Raw genomic sequence first — 18,287 nt, forward strand, 5'->3', positions numbered from 1 at the left:
GAGCAGATCTATACCTGAAACCTCATAGTCTTAACCTTCTCTGGGACAAGACAAGGCTTCTACAATTAAGAGTAGAATATCAGATACACACAGGACGTCCCCAAACTTTGAGAGTCAGCCATGGTTATTTTAGAAGGGCGTGGTAAAGTCCTGAAGATTCAAATCAATATTTCATTAACTATGGGGCTGCAGCCATTCACTGAAAAAAAAGTTACATACTCATTACCAAAAACAAAAAGATTTCATGTTGACACTGTTGATTTTTCCGAAAATTTAAATATGTATCCAATTCTTTTCTTGCAATTTATACTTCTTTGTAACGTGGCATCATTTGCAACATTAATTTTTCCTCCCAAAGAAGTCCAAGAATATTTACATAATGATATCGAGTCGATTAATTAGAAAATTTTTCTATTTTTACATCAAAAATGATAATCAAAGTTTTCTGAGATACAATATGTTGACAAACACCGTACAAGCTCAAGGCGATGACCACAAACCAAGTAAAAAAAAAGTTGACGACAATATATATTGTTTGTTTTCTTTGGAATATTTATAATTGAAAAAAAATTAGATTTAATTGGGAATCACTCGATTAATTATGATATTAGTTATTCAAGATTGTATTATGGACATCAGGGAATTACAACAAAGGCCTGTTTTGACCAAACTAATTATATTTTGAACTCAATAACTTTTGAAAAATTCTTCCAACTGGTTACTTCCGTGTTGTTTTTTTCATGAAAATATTGGAGTTTTATCTACGTTCAATTGAAATTCAAAAACGCATTTTGCATCTTTCTGTTGATAAGAGTAACGAAATCTATATGAATTCTGAAGTAGGTACTCAGATCATTCCATTCAACCTGAGTAAAAATACACTGAATAGATAATTGCTCAGTTGATTAATATTTCACCTAAATGATATACCATAATAATATATCCTGGAGCACGTACCTCCTCAAATGATTTTGATCCGTTTGGACTCAATTCAAAGCTTATAGATTATATTGCGTTTATATTTTAATATTCATCCACATCCACATCATCCAGTTGATCTACATTCAGTTAAACTGAATAAAAGAATTTGTACAACCTGTTTCCTCTGTATCTATTGACAGGAGAAAAAAGCCCAAGTGTGATCTCCAAATTTTATTCGGTTAGTTAGATAGAATATTTCTTTAGATTGATTCCTGAGTAATCTAAGAAAATGAGGATTTTTTTTTCTCTTGAACCAAAACAGAATTCGGAAATATAAGTTATTACCTATAATAAGTAATTAATGTGCAGGCTTCTGCATTTCACTGAATGAGGATTTCCGAATGAAAAATTTCAAAAAACGGCATCTGCTTCAAATCAACTTATGCGGAGATAAAATCGTGGATTTTTGAGATTCACTCGATGGATTTTGCATTCTGGTTCATGTCAAAAGAAATAATATAAACACGATAATTTCTCCCACTATAAATTTCATGAGATATGCTGAAAATGTTCAGTTCTGAAGCAGGTTCAAAGGCAAGCGGGTGTTTTTAGCTTCATCTAAAACTATATAAAGTAAGTTGATCAATTTTTAGAGTGACAACCGGTACACACACAAAAAATTCGTTTTATCATCCAAATTAGGGAAAATATTTATTGCTGCAGATAGAGAATTTAATGGATTTTGTTGTATGTAATACATTTGAGGTCATTTTTGGCCTTCCTTCACTAATTAAAAAAAATTTACGAATTAATTTGTTTTGTGCGTGCTCAAGGAGATTCTGGTCTACTTATATTATCCAATTTTAATGTTAAGATCATTGTTCATATTGAGAATTTTCCCAGAATTTCTAATTCTAATAAATATTCGCTGGCGTTTTCAATGTGCGAAATCATTCATCTCAGATACTGAATTTTCCAGGAAAACTAAGGATTTATACAAGATTTTCCACCAGAATTATCAGAATGATTAGTTTTCTATGCAAGATGTTTTGATGTGAATTTTTTCATGTGTGTATACACATGTTCGTTGATCTTTCTTCTTTCAAATTTTTTTCAGCATTTTCAATTCGTCGAAACAATAATAACGTCTAATATCCAAACGAAAATTCTTAAATAATAATTACAAGTGGTTAAGAATCTGTTAATTTCAGAATTTGCAATAAAAATCCAGAGCTTGATGGCTTATACGACAAATCTTTTAATATGCACTACTCTGCTGTTAATTTTTTCAATTGCAACAAGCGCTGATGATGACGCACCTACAGTAGAAACCCAGGAGGGGTTTGTGAGGGGTACCTACTTAATCTCAAGAAATGGACGACTTTTCGACGTTTTTAGGGGTATACCTTACGCCCAGCCTCCTGTAGGAGATTTAAGATTCAAGGTACTCCCAATCATGCATATTTTGAATGTCCAAAATTCACATAGGATTTATTTCTAATTCAAGGCACCACAGCCAGTGGATAAATGGGATGGTATTCGAGATGCAACAAAGGAAGGTCCTGTCTGCATCCAGAAGAATTATCTTTTCGCCAATCCTGGAGTTGAAGGAGTAGAAGACTGTTTATATTTGAACGTTTACGTGCCAAGGGTGAGTGAAAACAAATTATTTAACAACTCTCCTAGAAAATTGACGGGGAATATCAATCTTGTAAAAAGTTGTCCTGTTTTAATTGTACTAATTTTTTCTAGGTTTCTGACAAAAGTAAACTGCTGCCAGTGATGGTGTCTATCCATTGGGGTGGCTATTTTGCGGGTAGGGGTAATAAAGACTTTTTTGGACCGGAAAAAATAATGGACAAAGATGTAGTTTTGGTGACGTTCAACTACAGATTAGGCGTTATGGGTAAGGATAGTCCACGCAGTGACCTTCCAAAATTTTTTCGTCTAGGAGAAAATTCCCCTAATGATTTGGAATACTTTTTTATTTATTACGAATGTAAAATTATTTCTTGGCTGGACTTCGATTCTAATTCTTCTGATCCATAATTAGTATCAAGTATATATTATCAATTTCTAGACGAATACAAGTAATATTTTTCACGAGATTATTTCCATGAAAACAACTTTTTTCTCATACTATAAAATGATCAAAGAAATCTGAACTTTTCAAGCGAATATAAGCTTATATAAAGATAATTTAAAGTTATTTTACATGATGCATTGAATACTTCATCGAGAACCAGTTATTATGACGATTTCTACAATTTTTTTAATGGCTCTGTTGACTTTTCACGATTTCAAGATTCACAGTTATGTGCAGAAAGCAAACCTGTATTTCTTCCAGGACTTTTTTCCACTCTTGACGACGAGGCTCCTGGTAACAATGCTTTGAAAGACCAAGTGGCTCTCCTCAGATGGATACAAAGAAATATCAAGTGTTTTGGAGGCGACCCTGACAAAGTAACTCTGTTTGGAAACAGCGCTGGTGCGAGCTCTGCCCATCTACACATGGTTAGCCCCCTTTCCAAAGGTGAATTTTCATTTATCATTTCGTAAGAAATTCAGTGACAAAAAATTAGGGAACTCATCCTGTATCTCAGAGACTAATATATGCCAGATTACAAATTTTTCAAGAACTTTCAAAATGTAATATTTGGTGAATAAATTATTGATTTCATGTAATTTTTACTCGTTTTTCCTGTTGAATTTTCAAAATATTTCTGTTTTTGCAGGCCTCTTTCACAGAGCCATCAGCCAAAGCGGTTCTGGGCTAGCTTTGTGGTCCACCCCCTTGAATGAACTTCACAAACAAATAGGGCCCCTGCAAGGGCTTTACTTCCAATGCAACACGTCGACCTCGAAGAATCTAGTAGAATGCCTCAGAAAAATTGACGCGAAAGATTTAGTAAAATCAGGAGATGCATTCAAGGTGAATATTTTGTGTTTTTTGAGGCTGGCACTCAAAAAATCAACCTATATGTTGTTCTCTTGAAAATGATCTGGTTGGATGTTCCCTGATGATAATATGAGAGCAGTTCGAGTGAAATTTCATCTTCGAATAGGAGTAAAATGGGAAGAAATCAAAAGAGAATGTAAATATTGCGACCTTCCCTCAGATGAAATGGACCTCGCTGACCTAGAAGATCGCAGTTTGTAATAAGCTCCAAGTAAAACCGCATTACCAATTTTTTTTCCGTCCGAAAGGAAGAAAGAAACAACTGTACGATAATTTGTAACATGCTTAAATCGTTTCTTCGTTTTTAAACCTCGCCCACTTGTCATACTCGTTATGCTAAATAAAAATTAGCTTCGTAAAGAGATCGGAAAAGTTCAGTGAACTGCTGATGGAAGAAGTCGACGAATTGGCAAATTTTCCTAGCGGATGTCTTTAATTTTTTGTTTCCTACAAAGGGACCTGGCCATTTACTACATGAAGATCAATTAAAAGTAGTGGAATTATTGAGAAAAACGCCGAGAAGCTTTTTTCTGTTCGTAGTTTAGTATAATATTGAAGAAACCTGGAAAAAATTCAAAATTTCCACAGTGGCTTGTGATTTTTGAATATTACCTCGAAACAATCACTTCTTTTTCTTCACAAAGCCAGAAACTGAACAGAATTCTACTCCGCCACCTGCATATTTTATATTATAATGTTGTTCCAGAGTTTAAAGTAAGGAAAAAGCAAGAATTCACTATTCTTTCGACAAAACTTTACAGAAAAGAATGAAACTAGTATGTAAAATATTTTAAACTAGCCATATTATTCGGTGACAATATATCTACCAGAGGCGGAGATAATGGGGCGCAATTCTCCGAAATAACTCCTATAATAGCATAGCAAAGCTGGGTATATGACTGACTTGGCACACTAATTTTCGTCAACTGTAGTTTCAGAGAGAGTTTTCTATTGCAAATACAAGAAATAACTTTTTTTTTCAGTATTTCTCTGTTGATCCGCTATCAATCTACACCGTAGTGACAGAAAATCAGACTGAAAGAAACCCAGAACCATTCATGACCAAACTGCCCAAAGATTCCATTTTGGAAGGAAATTTCTACAGCGTGCCTTGGATTATTGGAACTGTCCAAAACGAAGGGAACTTGAGGGCCAGCGGTAGGTGACTTTTAACCACAATTATTCTTGGGTTTTGTGTTTTTTCTCTGAATTGATGTTTTCACAATGCCAGAATATTTCAAACGATAATTCTTTCAGCGCTCATAAGGCAAAGTTTTACTAGGCGGACGTTGAACAAGTTATTCGCAGATTTGATGGTGAAAGAAATGTATTACTCAGTGAGTGTCCCACCATCTGAGACCAGAGAATTGTACAAGAAAGCTCAGAAACTTTATATGGGAGGGGAAGAATTTGTGAACATCACTAATCCGAGAAATATTCAAGGCTTCATTGATGTAAGTAAAGTTGGTCTTCTACAATTTTTTTCACAGGTTTTGTTGCATCGATCAAAAAATTTTTTTTTAGTTATGGAGTGATCGATCTATGAAGTACCCATTTTACCAATCTGTCATGTTACACGCAGGCGTTGGCAGTAAGCCCATTTGGGCTTATAGTTTCGAATACAGAGGAAGACAATCTTACGAAGATATATGGGCTGCAACAAACGAAACTATTGACTTCGATTGGGGTAAATATCCCAAGTTTTTATTTTTTCAGGTCCTCAAGTTGACATGGAAAAAACTTCCGACTCATTCTGTATTTTTTAGGCGTAAAAAACGACACGATTGCGTCATTTTACATTTTACTCTTTTCCTTCTTTTGAAATAAACTTGAACTACTTCTGCAGATAATTTAAATCACTAACTTTTGAGTGGTGGAAAAAAAAAATGCAATTTTAGTGCGTATTATAAACATTAAGTGAAATGAATTTTTTACAGGCGTGACCCACTGTGATGATTTACTCTATCTGTTCAATTCTCCTGCATTATTCCCCAAAAACGATGATCCCATAGACAAGGAAATGAGTGAAATACTCCTAGATAGGTGGACCAACTTTGCGACCAACGGGTAAGGAAAAGTTATGCTTAAAAACGACTCTATATTGTATAACTATCGCCATTTTCAGCAATCCTCAGAGAAGTTCCCTGAAGAACTACTGGCCTAGCGTAAACTTCACTGGACTGAACAACATGAAGAACGATAATCTGTACATTCTGAACATCACAGGATCGTCTACTGGTGGACAGATCATGGAAACTGTGCAAAAAGGATTCTTCAAAGAAAGGATGCATTTCTGGGCGTCAGAAAAATTATGGGAGAACTTCGAAGGACTGGAATGAATTGAGGACTCCTGCTTCAGAAAAATGTGACTGATTCAAACAGATTTATTTTAATGATTTGTGATATTATTCGTATTGTGATGTATTAATATGTTAAGGTGGTAAGTGAGAACTCTATAAAATAATATTTAATTACTAGTTTTATTCAATGTCTATGTAGATAAGAATGAAAATATTTTTATAACTGTTTTGTTTCACTACGCACATCTTTCAAGAATTGTCATTTTGTATATTGTTCATGTTAAATTTTGTTCACGAAAATGTTACTTTTTCTACCTCCTAAGCGATGAATTAAATCGTAAAACATATTTTTAGTTTCATTGAAGTTTGGGTTTCCCCTTTGAAGAAATGAATCCATATCGATTCCATCTTGAAGGATAAAATAGAAATATATTTCTGAATATAACCGAAAAATAATAACTCAAAATACGGATATATTTTCTCCGGATCAATTAACTGAATAACGATAATTTGTTTTCATTATGTCTCATTATATTGATAAAAAGCTACACGTGTGGCATTAATCATGACATTATTTAAAAACACCGACACAACATGACATTGTTTATTCACAATTATATTAATTTTCGTTTATTGCTGGAGATATATTGGGAAAACTCTTGCACGAGGCAGGGGTCACATACTTCTCGAAGAAAACATGCATTAGAACTCATATGCTGGTAATCGTCCAGTCACACAAGTCAATATAAAAAAAATTGAAAACGATTATTGACAGCGATCAGATTTGCGGAAGCATGTATGTATGAATCGAATAAAAGGAGCATTTACGAAAAAAATTGGTAAAACACTGGCATTCATAACCCACTGTTACCTATAAAGGTTCTGAACTAGCTCGACGCTTCTGATTCCTTTTTTTAAATTTGAGAGTGATGTGCATAAAATACACACGATATTTCAACCTCGAAGTTCCAAATTATTATCTCGATTACTGTCACGAGCATTTAAAACACGGATAATCTACCATCAATTTATCAGTAATAACAATCGAAAATTTTTAATTAGCTCTGTCGCCATTCGAATTGCATATTTTGGCCAACGGTATCTTTGATTCGTCCAAATTTGGCGATTGCAACATTAAACATATTATATAATTACATTTTGAGCATTCCCAAAAATATGCAGGTCCGAAGGCCAGGGGCTATCAAATGCAGACGCCTAATTTATTTTGAAAACAGTATCTACAAAATATTTAACCTTATGGGAATTTCTTAAGAATTCCAGAGCCATCTACACTACACTACAATAGATTAATATTCATCATCCAACTGGAGCAAATAAGAGAAGTACATATCGCAACCATTAATCATTTTTACTGTAAAGATGAAAAATGCTGAATATTGAGATAAGAGATCACATGTTGCCAGGAAGTTGCGAAAATAATTAATATTGTTGGCGCCCTGTTCCAGATGCAAAAAATTGCTTTTAATTGTGAAGAAATTAACTTTGTCTCTTGTATTCTTCGAATGAAGGAGTTGATACATAAAGATTGTATGAAATTGACTAATTTTGATCACCAATATCCATCCAACTACAAGTGTTCACCGTGGAATGAATCATATCTTTATATAAAATGCTAGGAAAAAAAATTGTTGACTAAAAATTCAAATAGCTGTTCAGGTTCATTTCTGTGAACTATATGAAGCAATTTAAAGTTTGAATTTGGAATTTAAACGATCATCAGACTCCTAATGAACTATTCAGAGATTACAGAATAGTTTTTAACTATTTGATTTGTTATTTGAAATTAATTAGTCTCTCAAAAACATATCTCTAAAAGATTCCTCACATCATTGATGATGTAAGTTTGTTACTCAAGTGAGAAAATTTAAAATTCTGTCAAGTTATTGGACTATTTTTGTTAACACACAAATTCAGGTATGAAATAAAAAATTATTGATAAGTACCAAGAATGTAACATGTAGGGTATGCTTTCATTTGTTGAAAAATCTGAAATACCAAAGCCAATCTCATTGAGATGTGTTATTCTGAAGCTTGAGTAAATAATTTGGTTATTAGACACAATAATCTTCACCAAAAGTATTGAGCATCTTTGCATGGAGCAACTATGGATCCCATAAAATAGATGAACGGATGTATAAGGAAGAAAATTGCTATGATGTAACCCGAGAGTGGCCAATCAATATTCAATATTTCTATTCACTCCTGAAATAATCATAGCAATTATTATTTTTTCGACATGCACTCGTTTTCAATAATATGCAAGGATAAATTGTTTTGACCGAGTATGATACTCACTCGAAAGTTCGATATTGGCGCTGCAATTTTTTTTATAAACAATCTATACGTGAGATCTATAAAGATCTGTGATACTGGATCATGTCAGTAGCAAATGTGGACATGAAATAATACGATCTGCTCTAGAAACCGAGATGTAACCCAGTTGCATCTTCCTCTGATAATGTCCCCATATTAATTATTATTTTACATACGCGCAAGTGAGCGTTGTTTATAATTTTTTATCCGCAAATCGGGGTAAGGCCATTTAAGTACGCCCGTGTAGAACGAGTATAAAATATAACATAATCAGTGTTAATTGGATCAGAATTGTTATTATTCAATACGTCCAATATAAAGCTCCAAGCTCGGTGAAGGAAGTGAGGAATCGTAAAAAATTGCTACAGTGATCTTGGTGTCCCGGTTCTCAGAAGGGGATAAAATGGCAATTTTCCAGAATTTCCCAATCAAAAGGTGAGTTTTAGTGAGTGAATATGATATTCTTGAAATTGCATGTCATTTCTTATGAGCTTCGAAGATCTCGATCTGTTTTTATCTATATAGAATGAATTTTTACATGAATTTTTCTTTGATTTTAACAACTCTTTATTATACTGACTACAAATAGTATGCTGCTGCAGTGTCAATCGAATTTTATTGTCAAATCCAAGCATTTACGCTTATAATAAAGGCTGGTAGTATTGTGATAATTAATTCCATGAATTTATAAAAAATTACAAATATGTACTATCAAAATTTAATTCCAAATTAGGGATGAAAAACGGTTACAGGAAAAAGTGTTAGAAATTGAATCCCCTATTCAATTTTATTTTCGTATGAGCGCAAACCTCTAAATTATGAAGAAAAACCTTTCGTCCTAACAAAACAACATGCTATATATGAAACTTCGAAAACACCAAATAAAAAAATTGTTATCTCCGAAATTTTCGGCAGAATTCGAATCAACAGCTTAATTACAATCATAATTCGAATTCGGAATTTGTACAATGATTTTTCATATCGAACATTTTGATGGGAGATGAAAGAAGATAGAAAGGAACGAAAATCTTCAAATCCACGATAGGGCTATCGGTCTGGAAATACTGGTTGATCGATTTGTATAATCCCCAACTTGCTAACCATATCCCATCAGTGTTCAGTTTCCATTTCACTCATCTCAGTTTACGTTCAAATCCTCGAGTTTTGAGACCTGTTTCTTGAAAAAATTACCTCTTCACCTGTTAATTTGTATCTGAATATTCTATGGTAAGTCGAATGAATGTTGTTCGAGATGAATTTATCAAAAATTAGACTTATTCAGAAAGTTACACTTCTTAGGGTACCAGAGGTTGTATGCTTTGAGGACTAGACTATTTAACGATAAACTCTTGAGTTCATGGGCATGGAAATAGGATTTTCTTCATTCCATTCAACACCAAACTCCTCTTATCTTACCTCTCATTACTCAATGGCTTATTCTTACGCGATTAATAGTTGTATATTTACAATTCGCAAAATATTGCGAATTTTGATAGCGTACACTATGTCACGTGAAAAGAGACTAGTTATTTACGCAACATCTAATATCTCTCTAATAACATTGATGAGGATAAGGGATATTGTCCGAAACAGAAATATTCGCACATTATACGATAATTACTATACCGTTAATTGTTATTGAGCAAAATAAGCAAGCGGATGGGAATACAAGTTTTATACATATTTTTAATATGTTCTTAGATTGAGTATTAAACTCAATGATTCTTATGAAGGTGAATGTCTGTTACAAAAATAAATCATCGAAGAATGCGTGCAAATTTTATCTCATCTACACGTGCTGTTTGCCAGCATAAAGGTCAAGAATGGGTATCGACTTTATGTCCTTAGAGCTCCAAAACAAATAGTAGTCGAATCTAAGAATTAAATTGTGCGTCGATCAAGAAGATATTTCCTTGTGGTCGAACTTTGTGTGTAATCCATGTTTGGAAAAACGCTATGTCTGAGGTTCCATTCTAGCAGCAGTAATAGGGCATCCTCATTTTTAGGCAGAGGTGCGAATAGGTCATTTTAGGAGGGTCTAACCCCTTGCTCATTTTTGACCCAAAAAATCGAGATTTTCGAAATCGACTTTTTGTGCTAGAATTGAAGCCTGGGCAACGCTGATTATAGAACCGGAAATCCCAATTGGATCAGGTGAATATAACAGGAGATATCGCAGATTGAAAATTGCAATTTTTGAAAAATGCCATTTCTAAGATGAAAATCTAAACGAAGGGACATAGGCTTTCGAAATTGCTTGTAATAGATTCAGCGTGTTCGAAAACCTATATTTTCATATCAAAATTTCAAATATCTGGCCCTGTTTAGGAGAAAATAATTTTTTTTTTCCACTTTTCATTTTCGAGTTGACTTCGAAGAGCTCTCTGGAGTGCAATTCCCTATTGAACCATCAACTGTTTGGTTTTCTAGAATCTTCAGAACAACTTCAATGCATTCCATATCCTAAGACAGTAATAGAACATCCTGATTTTCAGACAGAGTAACAAATAGTTCATTTTGGGGGGGTCTAACCCCTTGCTCATTTTTGACCCAAAAAATCGAGATTTTCGAAATCGACTTTTTGTGCTAGAGTTGAAGCCTGGGCAACGCTGATTATAGAACCGGAAATCCCAATTGGATCAGATGAATATAACAGGAGATATCGCAGATTGAAATTTGCAATTTTTGAAAAATGCCATTTCCAAGATGAAAATCTGAACGAAGGGAGATGGGCTCTCGAAATTGCTCGCAATAGATTCAGCGTGTTCAAAAACTTATATTTTCTTACCAAAATTTCAAATATCTGGCCCTGTTTAGAAAAAAAAAGTTTTTTTTATAGTTTTCAAGTTCATCAAGTGTGCAATTCCCTATTCATTAAAACCCCACATTATTTTCAGAAAAATGATATGGTCCCTGCTACTCCTTTACCTTCATGTATCAACCTCGTCCTCGTGTAGGACAGACATGGACCCTACAACAATCACAACGAATGGAAGGGTTGTGGGAATCAACATGCTTTCAAGGAAAGGACGCACCTTTTCTGCTTATCGTGGAATTCCATATGCAAAACCACCTGTGGGACCCTTGAGATTCAAAGTAAAATCTCCGTATTTTTAAGGGATTAAATTTTACCGGTTGTTTCCGTTACAGGAACCGAGGGAACCAGAAAAATGGAATCACACCTTATTCGCTACAGAGGATGCTCCTAAGTGTGCTCAGAAGAATTATCTTTTTGGCAACCAGATGGTAGAGGGTTCGGAGGATTGTTTGTACATTAATGTCTATACGCCGGTGGTCAGTTTTTCTCAATTTTTGTACCAATTGTCAATCAATCAAAAATTAATTATAATACAAAAAGGCAAAATAGTTCTAAACGAAGAGTTTGTAGTTGAATTGAAACACTTTTTCGCATTTTGTTTTCAGTTGGATCTCCATAAATCTCCCAAGAAATTACTTCCAGTAATGGTTTTCATCCACTGGGGAGGATTTTTCACTGGTACTGCCAGAAGTGATTATCTGGGACCTGAATACTTGATGGACAAAGATGTTGTTCTCGTGACTTTCAACTACAGACTTGGCGTATTAGGTATGCTTTTGAATGAATCATTCGCGAGTTAACAAACTGTCAGGGTCTAGGAGATTTAGGGGTGGCTATTGAAATATTTATCTGTTATATGGAAACGTTGAGTGCTACTAATTACCCATTGTATTTCATGGCAATTAGAAAAATAATTTGCAAAAATAACCGGGCGTTGCAAAATGGTGCATGCTCCGGTTAACATGTACCTACAATGTATTCTAATGAAATCCAGCAAAAATACCAAATGCCCAGTGTTTTCTTGGAAGTTTTCTTGGAAGTATTCTAATCATTCCTTGTTGATTACAGGTTTTTTCTCAACTTATGACGATGCATCACCAGGTAATTTCGGACTGAAAGACCAAAACCTAGCGCTTCGTTGGGTTAAGAAAAATATAAAACATTTTGGAGGCAGCAGTCGTAAAGTAACTCTATTCGGACAAAGTGCTGGTGGAGCGAGTGTACATTACCATATGTTGAGCAAGAGTTCCAGAAGTAAGTTGAGGAAAATTTCGTCATCCTCACCTTATTGCAAAACTTTTTGGCTCGAATTCATTGACTTTTTCCGTCAACAGATCTTTTTCAAAGGGCTATAAGTGAAAGTGGAACAGCCCTGGCTTTATGGGCACAACCTGTTCCGGGTTTGGGCAAAGAATTATCGCAAATACAGGCTAAATTGGTTGGTTGTGGAGAAACCATCGGAAATTCCTCAGATTTAGTGGATTGTCTCAGAAGGGTACCTGTGGAAATCCTGTTGAAGAGTGGCGATCAGTTCAAGGTGAATAGGAAACATAAACCGAAGGAGTTTAATGGATATTTTCATACTATGCTTTCAGTTTTTCTCTGTAGACCCCCTTTCCATCTATCAACCGGTCGTGGAGACAGAAACTCGAAGAAACACGAATCCCTTCCTGACAAAACCTCCCTTAAATTACATAAACGATGGAGATTTCATGAAAATTCCTTGGATTGTTGGACTTGCATCTGATGACGGACTAATCAGATCATCAGGTGAGATTTATTTCGGTCATGTCTCATGTCTATACGAGTACATCTACCACATAAAACACGCAAATCTTTTTGACTATAGCCATACAACTGATTTCTTCAAAATGCTCGTTAATTTTCTTAGAAAAGAAGTTTTTAAAGAGAGAATATTTTAGTTCGTTTCATTCCACATCAAAATTAAAAGGGGAGAAGTCTTAAAACTATCTCACCTTCATTGAAATCAGGAAAAGTTTCGACCCGAGCAAGCCTTGAACCTACAACCCATGAATCCTATCAGAAATAAGGGAAAGATCTATCACATTTCACATGAACGTTTCAATATGTGTAACATTGCTTTCAAATACCTATTTGTTGATGAAAATTCATTTTTTCAGCGTTGTGGTTCCACGAAGATCTCAGAAACAAACTGATCTCAAGATTCGACGAACTGATGCCCAAATTGATGGCGTTGAATTTGAGCGTGATGAAGGATAAGATCGAATTGGTGTGGAAGCAGATAAAAGAGTTTTATTTCACGAGCAAAGAGGGAAGAACCGACACGCAAAACAATATCATAAGAGGGTTGACGGATGTAAGCGAAAAAGAGCTGAATTTCGGGAACTAGGATAACATTTCTGGTTTTTCAGTTATACAGCGATAGGTCTTTTCATTATTCTACCTACCAGTCGACGTTGTTGCATTCGAAGAAGGGTCATAAACCAATTTGGTTCTTCAACTTCGCTTATAGGGGCGAGCACAGTTATGAATCAGTGTTTTCTGGAGTCAATCACACCAATTGTAGTTACAGTAAGTATAAGACTCCATCAAAAATTGATAATTAACAATGGGAGAAAAAACTGCCAACGAAAACAATTATTAGTCCAAACATTTATTGAATTCATCGATATAGATTTAACATAAAGAAACTGAATCATATGATTTTCACTGTAGAGAACACTATATTAAAGAATGGGTGTTTTCCCACATGCAATGGGTCAGAAAAAATTACTTTTCTCCCCAATAATTGTGGATTGAAGATACCAATATCCAATTTGAACTCAAATAAATTGTGTACCTATACCCAAACATTCTAATTTTTACAGGAGCCAGTCATTGCGATGACCTTTTATATTTGTTCAGATCAAATGCTTTTTTCCCGAATTTGACGAATGGTAACGACCAAAGGATGATTGACAAAATGGTTGAAATGTGGACTAATTTCGCAACTTACAGGTGAGTAATTCTTTGGGAGTCATACCTTAGAGTTCTGATCGATTATATCCCATATCAAGAACTTCTGTAATAGTTCTCGGAAGGGATCATTTTTGGACGATTTTTTTTCAATTTGTAGTTCGATTCCTGTCCTTTCTGACATTACCATTTGTTTCAGCCATCCCACACCGCCTAACAACCGCAGAAACATCGAATGGCATCCCATATCGAATTGGAAGGAGCCAAGCGAATACGAAATAATGAAAAATATCACTTACCTCGATATAAATGGGATATACACTAACGAGAGTTCCCTTTCATTCCGAATGAAAACAGGCGTATTCAACGACAGATTGCAATTTTGGGAACAACTGCCCCTATTTGAAAACATACGAGTTCTAGATCAGAATCATCAAGACTTATAAGGTTGAAAAAAAATAGACGATTAACTTTTTTTTAGTGAAACACGAAACGTTCTTTCAGGAAATCTTTGTTGGAACTTTCGAGAGAATGTTAATTTGAGGTTTCAAAGCCCATATTTGGAAAAATATATCCTAAAAAAATATTTTTTAGGATCCCAAATTCCGATTTTAACTTTTTTCTGAGGTTATGAAAAATCTCTTCAAATTAATATCGTAATCAGTGAAAAACTGAAGATCTCAAGATATCTGTGATTATAGCAATATTATCAGGGACAAATAATTAGACTTTAATCATATTTCATAGTTTCTTGGCATATCGTTATCCGTATAATTTTAAGGTTTACTTGAATATGTATTCATGCAGTTATAATCAATATAATACGTAGCCTTGATAATTATTTTTTATGTAAAGACGCAATAATTTAATAAAGGACCATTTGATCATATGATCTTGACTTTAATTAATGAAGATTCTTCTTTTACGAGCCTAGCAAGCAGGGAAGACAATAGACAGTTTTATTTTTCGACCTCTCATACCTTTCTGAAAGAAAATACTCACCTGTTTGCTAGCCTCGGCTATGTCGCCGTAGTTGCCAATTCCCCCAGCTCTGGAGGGCGTTACTGATACCCACATCGCTACCACTATCCATAATCGATCATAATTAATATTACAGATAATTATAAAAACACCCACTTCATAAAGAAGCAAGTGCAAAGGCTAATCAACAAATAACACTAAAACTTTCCTGAAAAAACTTTAATGAAAAAGACCAATTACCAGTTGAAAATATTATAATAGTTACACATTCTGTATTCATTATAAACAATAAATATAAAAATACTGAACATATAAGGTATAGTTAAAACAAAACTTGTCAGAATCATATCACCACAGACCAATAATAAATCTGCCCGATATGACTTGAGGAAACGCAATGCCAAAACTCATTTTTACGAAATGTCGAATAGTTTTAAACCTAGTACATCAAAAAGCTTAAGAGTGTATAGATCACTTAGGCACATGCGTTTAGAACACTTCCCGTTTTATTTTTTTTATGCATTTATATGACGAATGGATTAGGTGATATCAAATACTGGAAAATGGATTTAGTTGAGGTGTGCGGATTCATTTTTATCGAGCATATGTAACCTATGCATCCTTACGCTGAACACGACGAAAGTTTTCTTATTAATCTGTGATGAAATTTATGGTTACAATTTTTTTTTCGCTTAACGTTATGATCCTAACTAGGAGACATGAAAATTACTCATCGTATGGGGAATGTTGAGTACATCTAAGGGGTGAAAGTTTGGAAATTTTTCAGTTTTTCTTGAACTTCCGGCAAGGCATTATTCACAATCACCAGACTATGACTGAAACCCATGGTCAAGCCAAGCACCTTCAGGCCACCAAGTTTGTTGACCTGAGAAAAGTATAAGAAACTCACACCAAATACACAACAATATTCAACAAAATATATAATTTTCGCTTGTCATTCATCGAAAACTAGCAGCCCCAAACAATAAATTGTCGAAATAGGCATTGTTGAAAAATCTCAGAAATGGAAAATCAACTTACCTCTTTCGGAACGGTGCTAGACTTCTGCATATCACCAAGTCCAAGTTCTCCGTAAGTTGGAGAGGCCCCCCACGCTATAATCGCATCATCTGCGTGTACAAGTATGGAAGTGAATCCTGCACCAATGTGGTGTATATTCCATCCGTTGAGATCTTGAATTGGCTTAGGATACATGTTGGCCTCCCCAGTTCTTTTGGTTTGACCAAACATGAATAGTATTCCCAAGTCAGAAAGCGCAAGACTGTATGTGGAGCCACATTGAACAGATCTCACTCCCTTTCCTTGGAAATCAAAGAATTTGATCAAGCGAGGAACCTACATAATTAACTTTTGTAAAAATTGAGAAAATATTCGGGAACAAAAAACTCATAACAAGAGTTAATTCCAATACAATTGATATTACATCGAATCACTTACCATCTCATCTTTCTGTTCATTATGGCCCAAACGTCCGAATCCTCCGAAACCCCAAGAGAAAGCCCTTTTCTTGCTGTCTATCGCAACAGTGTGGTTCTGACCACAGTTGAAATCGACGATTTCAGGAAAATCAACTGGGGATACATGTCCATCCTTGGTTCTCTCGATATATATCAAGATACGCTTTGGACTTGTCTCGAAATTGAAACACAGCTTGGTGCTAGTCTTGAAGAACTTTCCATCAGTATTATGACCCAACTGGCCATATTCAGGTAGTCCGAAAGTCCAAAGACCACCCTTGATGTCCAAGATAGCAGAGAAATCTGCCCCACAGCCAACCTAAAGTGCACCTAATAAGTATCTTCATACAAGAACAATAATATAGAATAGACTACCTTAATTATAGGCGGTCCTCTATAATTGATTCTAGTGGGAACCATAATCTTTGGTTGTAAATTTCCAACACCGCACTGTCCAGATCGATTATCGCCACATGCATAGACAGTACCTGTATCGGTTAGGAATAAAGTATGGTGTCTTCCACATGCAGCACCAATAATATTCTTATCCTCTAACCCAGGAACTAATGTTGGAGAGTACCTAGTGTTGGTGTCATCCAATCCCAACTGCCCATATGGGTTTCGACCAAATGTCATACACTTGCCTTCTTCAGTAACAATTACACTATGAGCAGCCACACAACCACTTACAGCAAGTCGCACCTGATATAAAAACCAATTACAATCAGAAAAATTATGGATAATGAAAAAGTGCAAACCTTCAAATCTGTGAATATATGTGGAACATACAAATTGGGATACATCTTAGGAGTCGGCTTTATTTCCCTTTTACCAACATTATCCCAATGAACCTGTCCAAAAATAAGCAATTGTCCAGCAGGTTTGATGATTGTTTTCAAGAGTTCTTCAGGGAGTTGTGTAAGATCATCCAGTGCATCTCCATGACCAGCAATTAGAACTTCATCTGGCTGAGTAGTATTCTCATTGTCACTTCTATCAGATAAATCAGAATCGATATCACTTTCTTCTTTCCTTTTACCTCTCTTTGCGTTTTTTTTGGCTGGGGCTCTCTTACGTTTAGTAGACATATTAGCGATTACAACAAAAGAAACTCTGGGTTAAGCAACGAGGAAAATACGTGTTTCTTTTGATATAGAATCACGACTCCTTGTGTGTGAAAAGACCGGTGTTATAACTATTGATGCACATAAAACTAATTTCAAAAATGTATTAAAAGAATGCAAACCCTGCCTTTTTCGCCTACTTGTTTATGCTCAATAAAAATAAATCATTTTAGTTATTAATATTACCAACATAAATACAATAAGCCCTGCGATAAAACCCCATTCAAGAAATAACGGACCCGGAAATCAAACAAAAGAAATAGGAGCACAGAAGCGGCCGAAGCGGGGGTTTTATTCGACGAAAACTTTGCTCTGCTTCAGCAACTTCATTTCAGAATTTAAATATTTATACTAAAATTTCAGGAATTGATGTCTTAAATTATTATCAATAATTTATTACACAACTTCTTTAGTTAGCGTTTATAGATTGAGCTG

At 34.8% G+C, this 18,287-nt stretch overlaps 2 protein-coding genes across 2 annotated transcripts; one reads left to right on the top strand and one right to left on the bottom strand.

Moving 5' to 3' along the window:
• Positions 1-1,397: 1,397 nt before the first annotated feature.
• On the top strand, positions 1,398-15,161 carry LOC123310753. Its single transcript, XM_044894396.1, has 22 exons — positions 1,398-1,554; positions 2,133-2,365; positions 2,429-2,572; positions 2,674-2,827; positions 3,269-3,454; positions 3,657-3,853; positions 4,864-5,038; positions 5,138-5,334; positions 5,405-5,567; positions 5,818-5,947; positions 6,006-6,216; positions 8,933-8,949; positions 11,412-11,610; positions 11,665-11,808; positions 11,938-12,100; positions 12,401-12,586; positions 12,667-12,869; positions 12,928-13,102; positions 13,474-13,670; positions 13,726-13,885; positions 14,182-14,311; positions 14,469-15,161. The coding sequence occupies exons 2-22, from the start codon at positions 2,159-2,161 to the stop codon at positions 14,713-14,715; spliced, it is 3,585 nt and encodes a 1,194-aa protein (XP_044750331.1). The 5' UTR covers positions 1,398-1,554; positions 2,133-2,158; the 3' UTR covers positions 14,716-15,161.
• A 293-nt stretch (positions 15,162-15,454) lies between these two features.
• LOC123311931 (protein RCC2 homolog) lies at positions 15,455-18,119 on the bottom strand. Its single transcript, XM_044896065.1, has 5 exons — positions 17,487-18,119; positions 17,104-17,430; positions 16,709-17,047; positions 16,292-16,606; positions 15,455-16,136 (listed from the first exon to the last, which is right to left on the bottom strand). Exons 1-5 carry the CDS (start codon positions 17,814-17,816, stop codon positions 16,008-16,010), a joined length of 1,440 nt encoding a protein of 479 aa, XP_044752000.1. The 5' UTR covers positions 17,817-18,119; the 3' UTR covers positions 15,455-16,007.
• Positions 18,120-18,287: the final 168 nt, after the last annotated feature.

This window comes from Coccinella septempunctata, chromosome 4, assembly GCF_907165205.1.
Source record: "Coccinella septempunctata chromosome 4, icCocSept1.1, whole genome shotgun sequence".
Taxonomy (NCBI): domain Eukaryota; kingdom Metazoa; phylum Arthropoda; class Insecta; order Coleoptera; family Coccinellidae; genus Coccinella; species Coccinella septempunctata.

Bases quoted from the DNA above. Each gene is read 5' to 3' on its own strand.
- LOC123310753 (XM_044894396.1), top strand. From the start codon at position 2,159: ATGGCTTATACGACAAATCTTTTAATATGCACTACTCTGCTGTTAATT. The intron at 3,455-3,656 runs GTGAATTTTCAT...CTGTTTTTGCAG, and splicing joins GGTTAGCCCCCTTTCCAAAG to GCCTCTTTCACAGAGCCATC. The intron at 12,870-12,927 runs GTGAATAGGAAA...CTATGCTTTCAG, and splicing joins AGAGTGGCGATCAGTTCAAG to TTTTTCTCTGTAGACCCCCT.
- LOC123311931 (XM_044896065.1), bottom strand. From the start codon at position 17,816: ATGTCTACTAAACGTAAGAGAGCCCCAGCCAAAAAAAACGCAAAGAGA. The intron at 17,048-17,103 runs GTAGTCTATTCT...GGTGCACTTTAG, and splicing joins GAGGACCGCCTATAATTAAG to GTTGGCTGTGGGGCAGATTT. The intron at 16,607-16,708 runs GTAAGTGATTCG...TTAATTATGTAG, and splicing joins ATGAACAGAAAGATGAGATG to GTTCCTCGCTTGATCAAATT.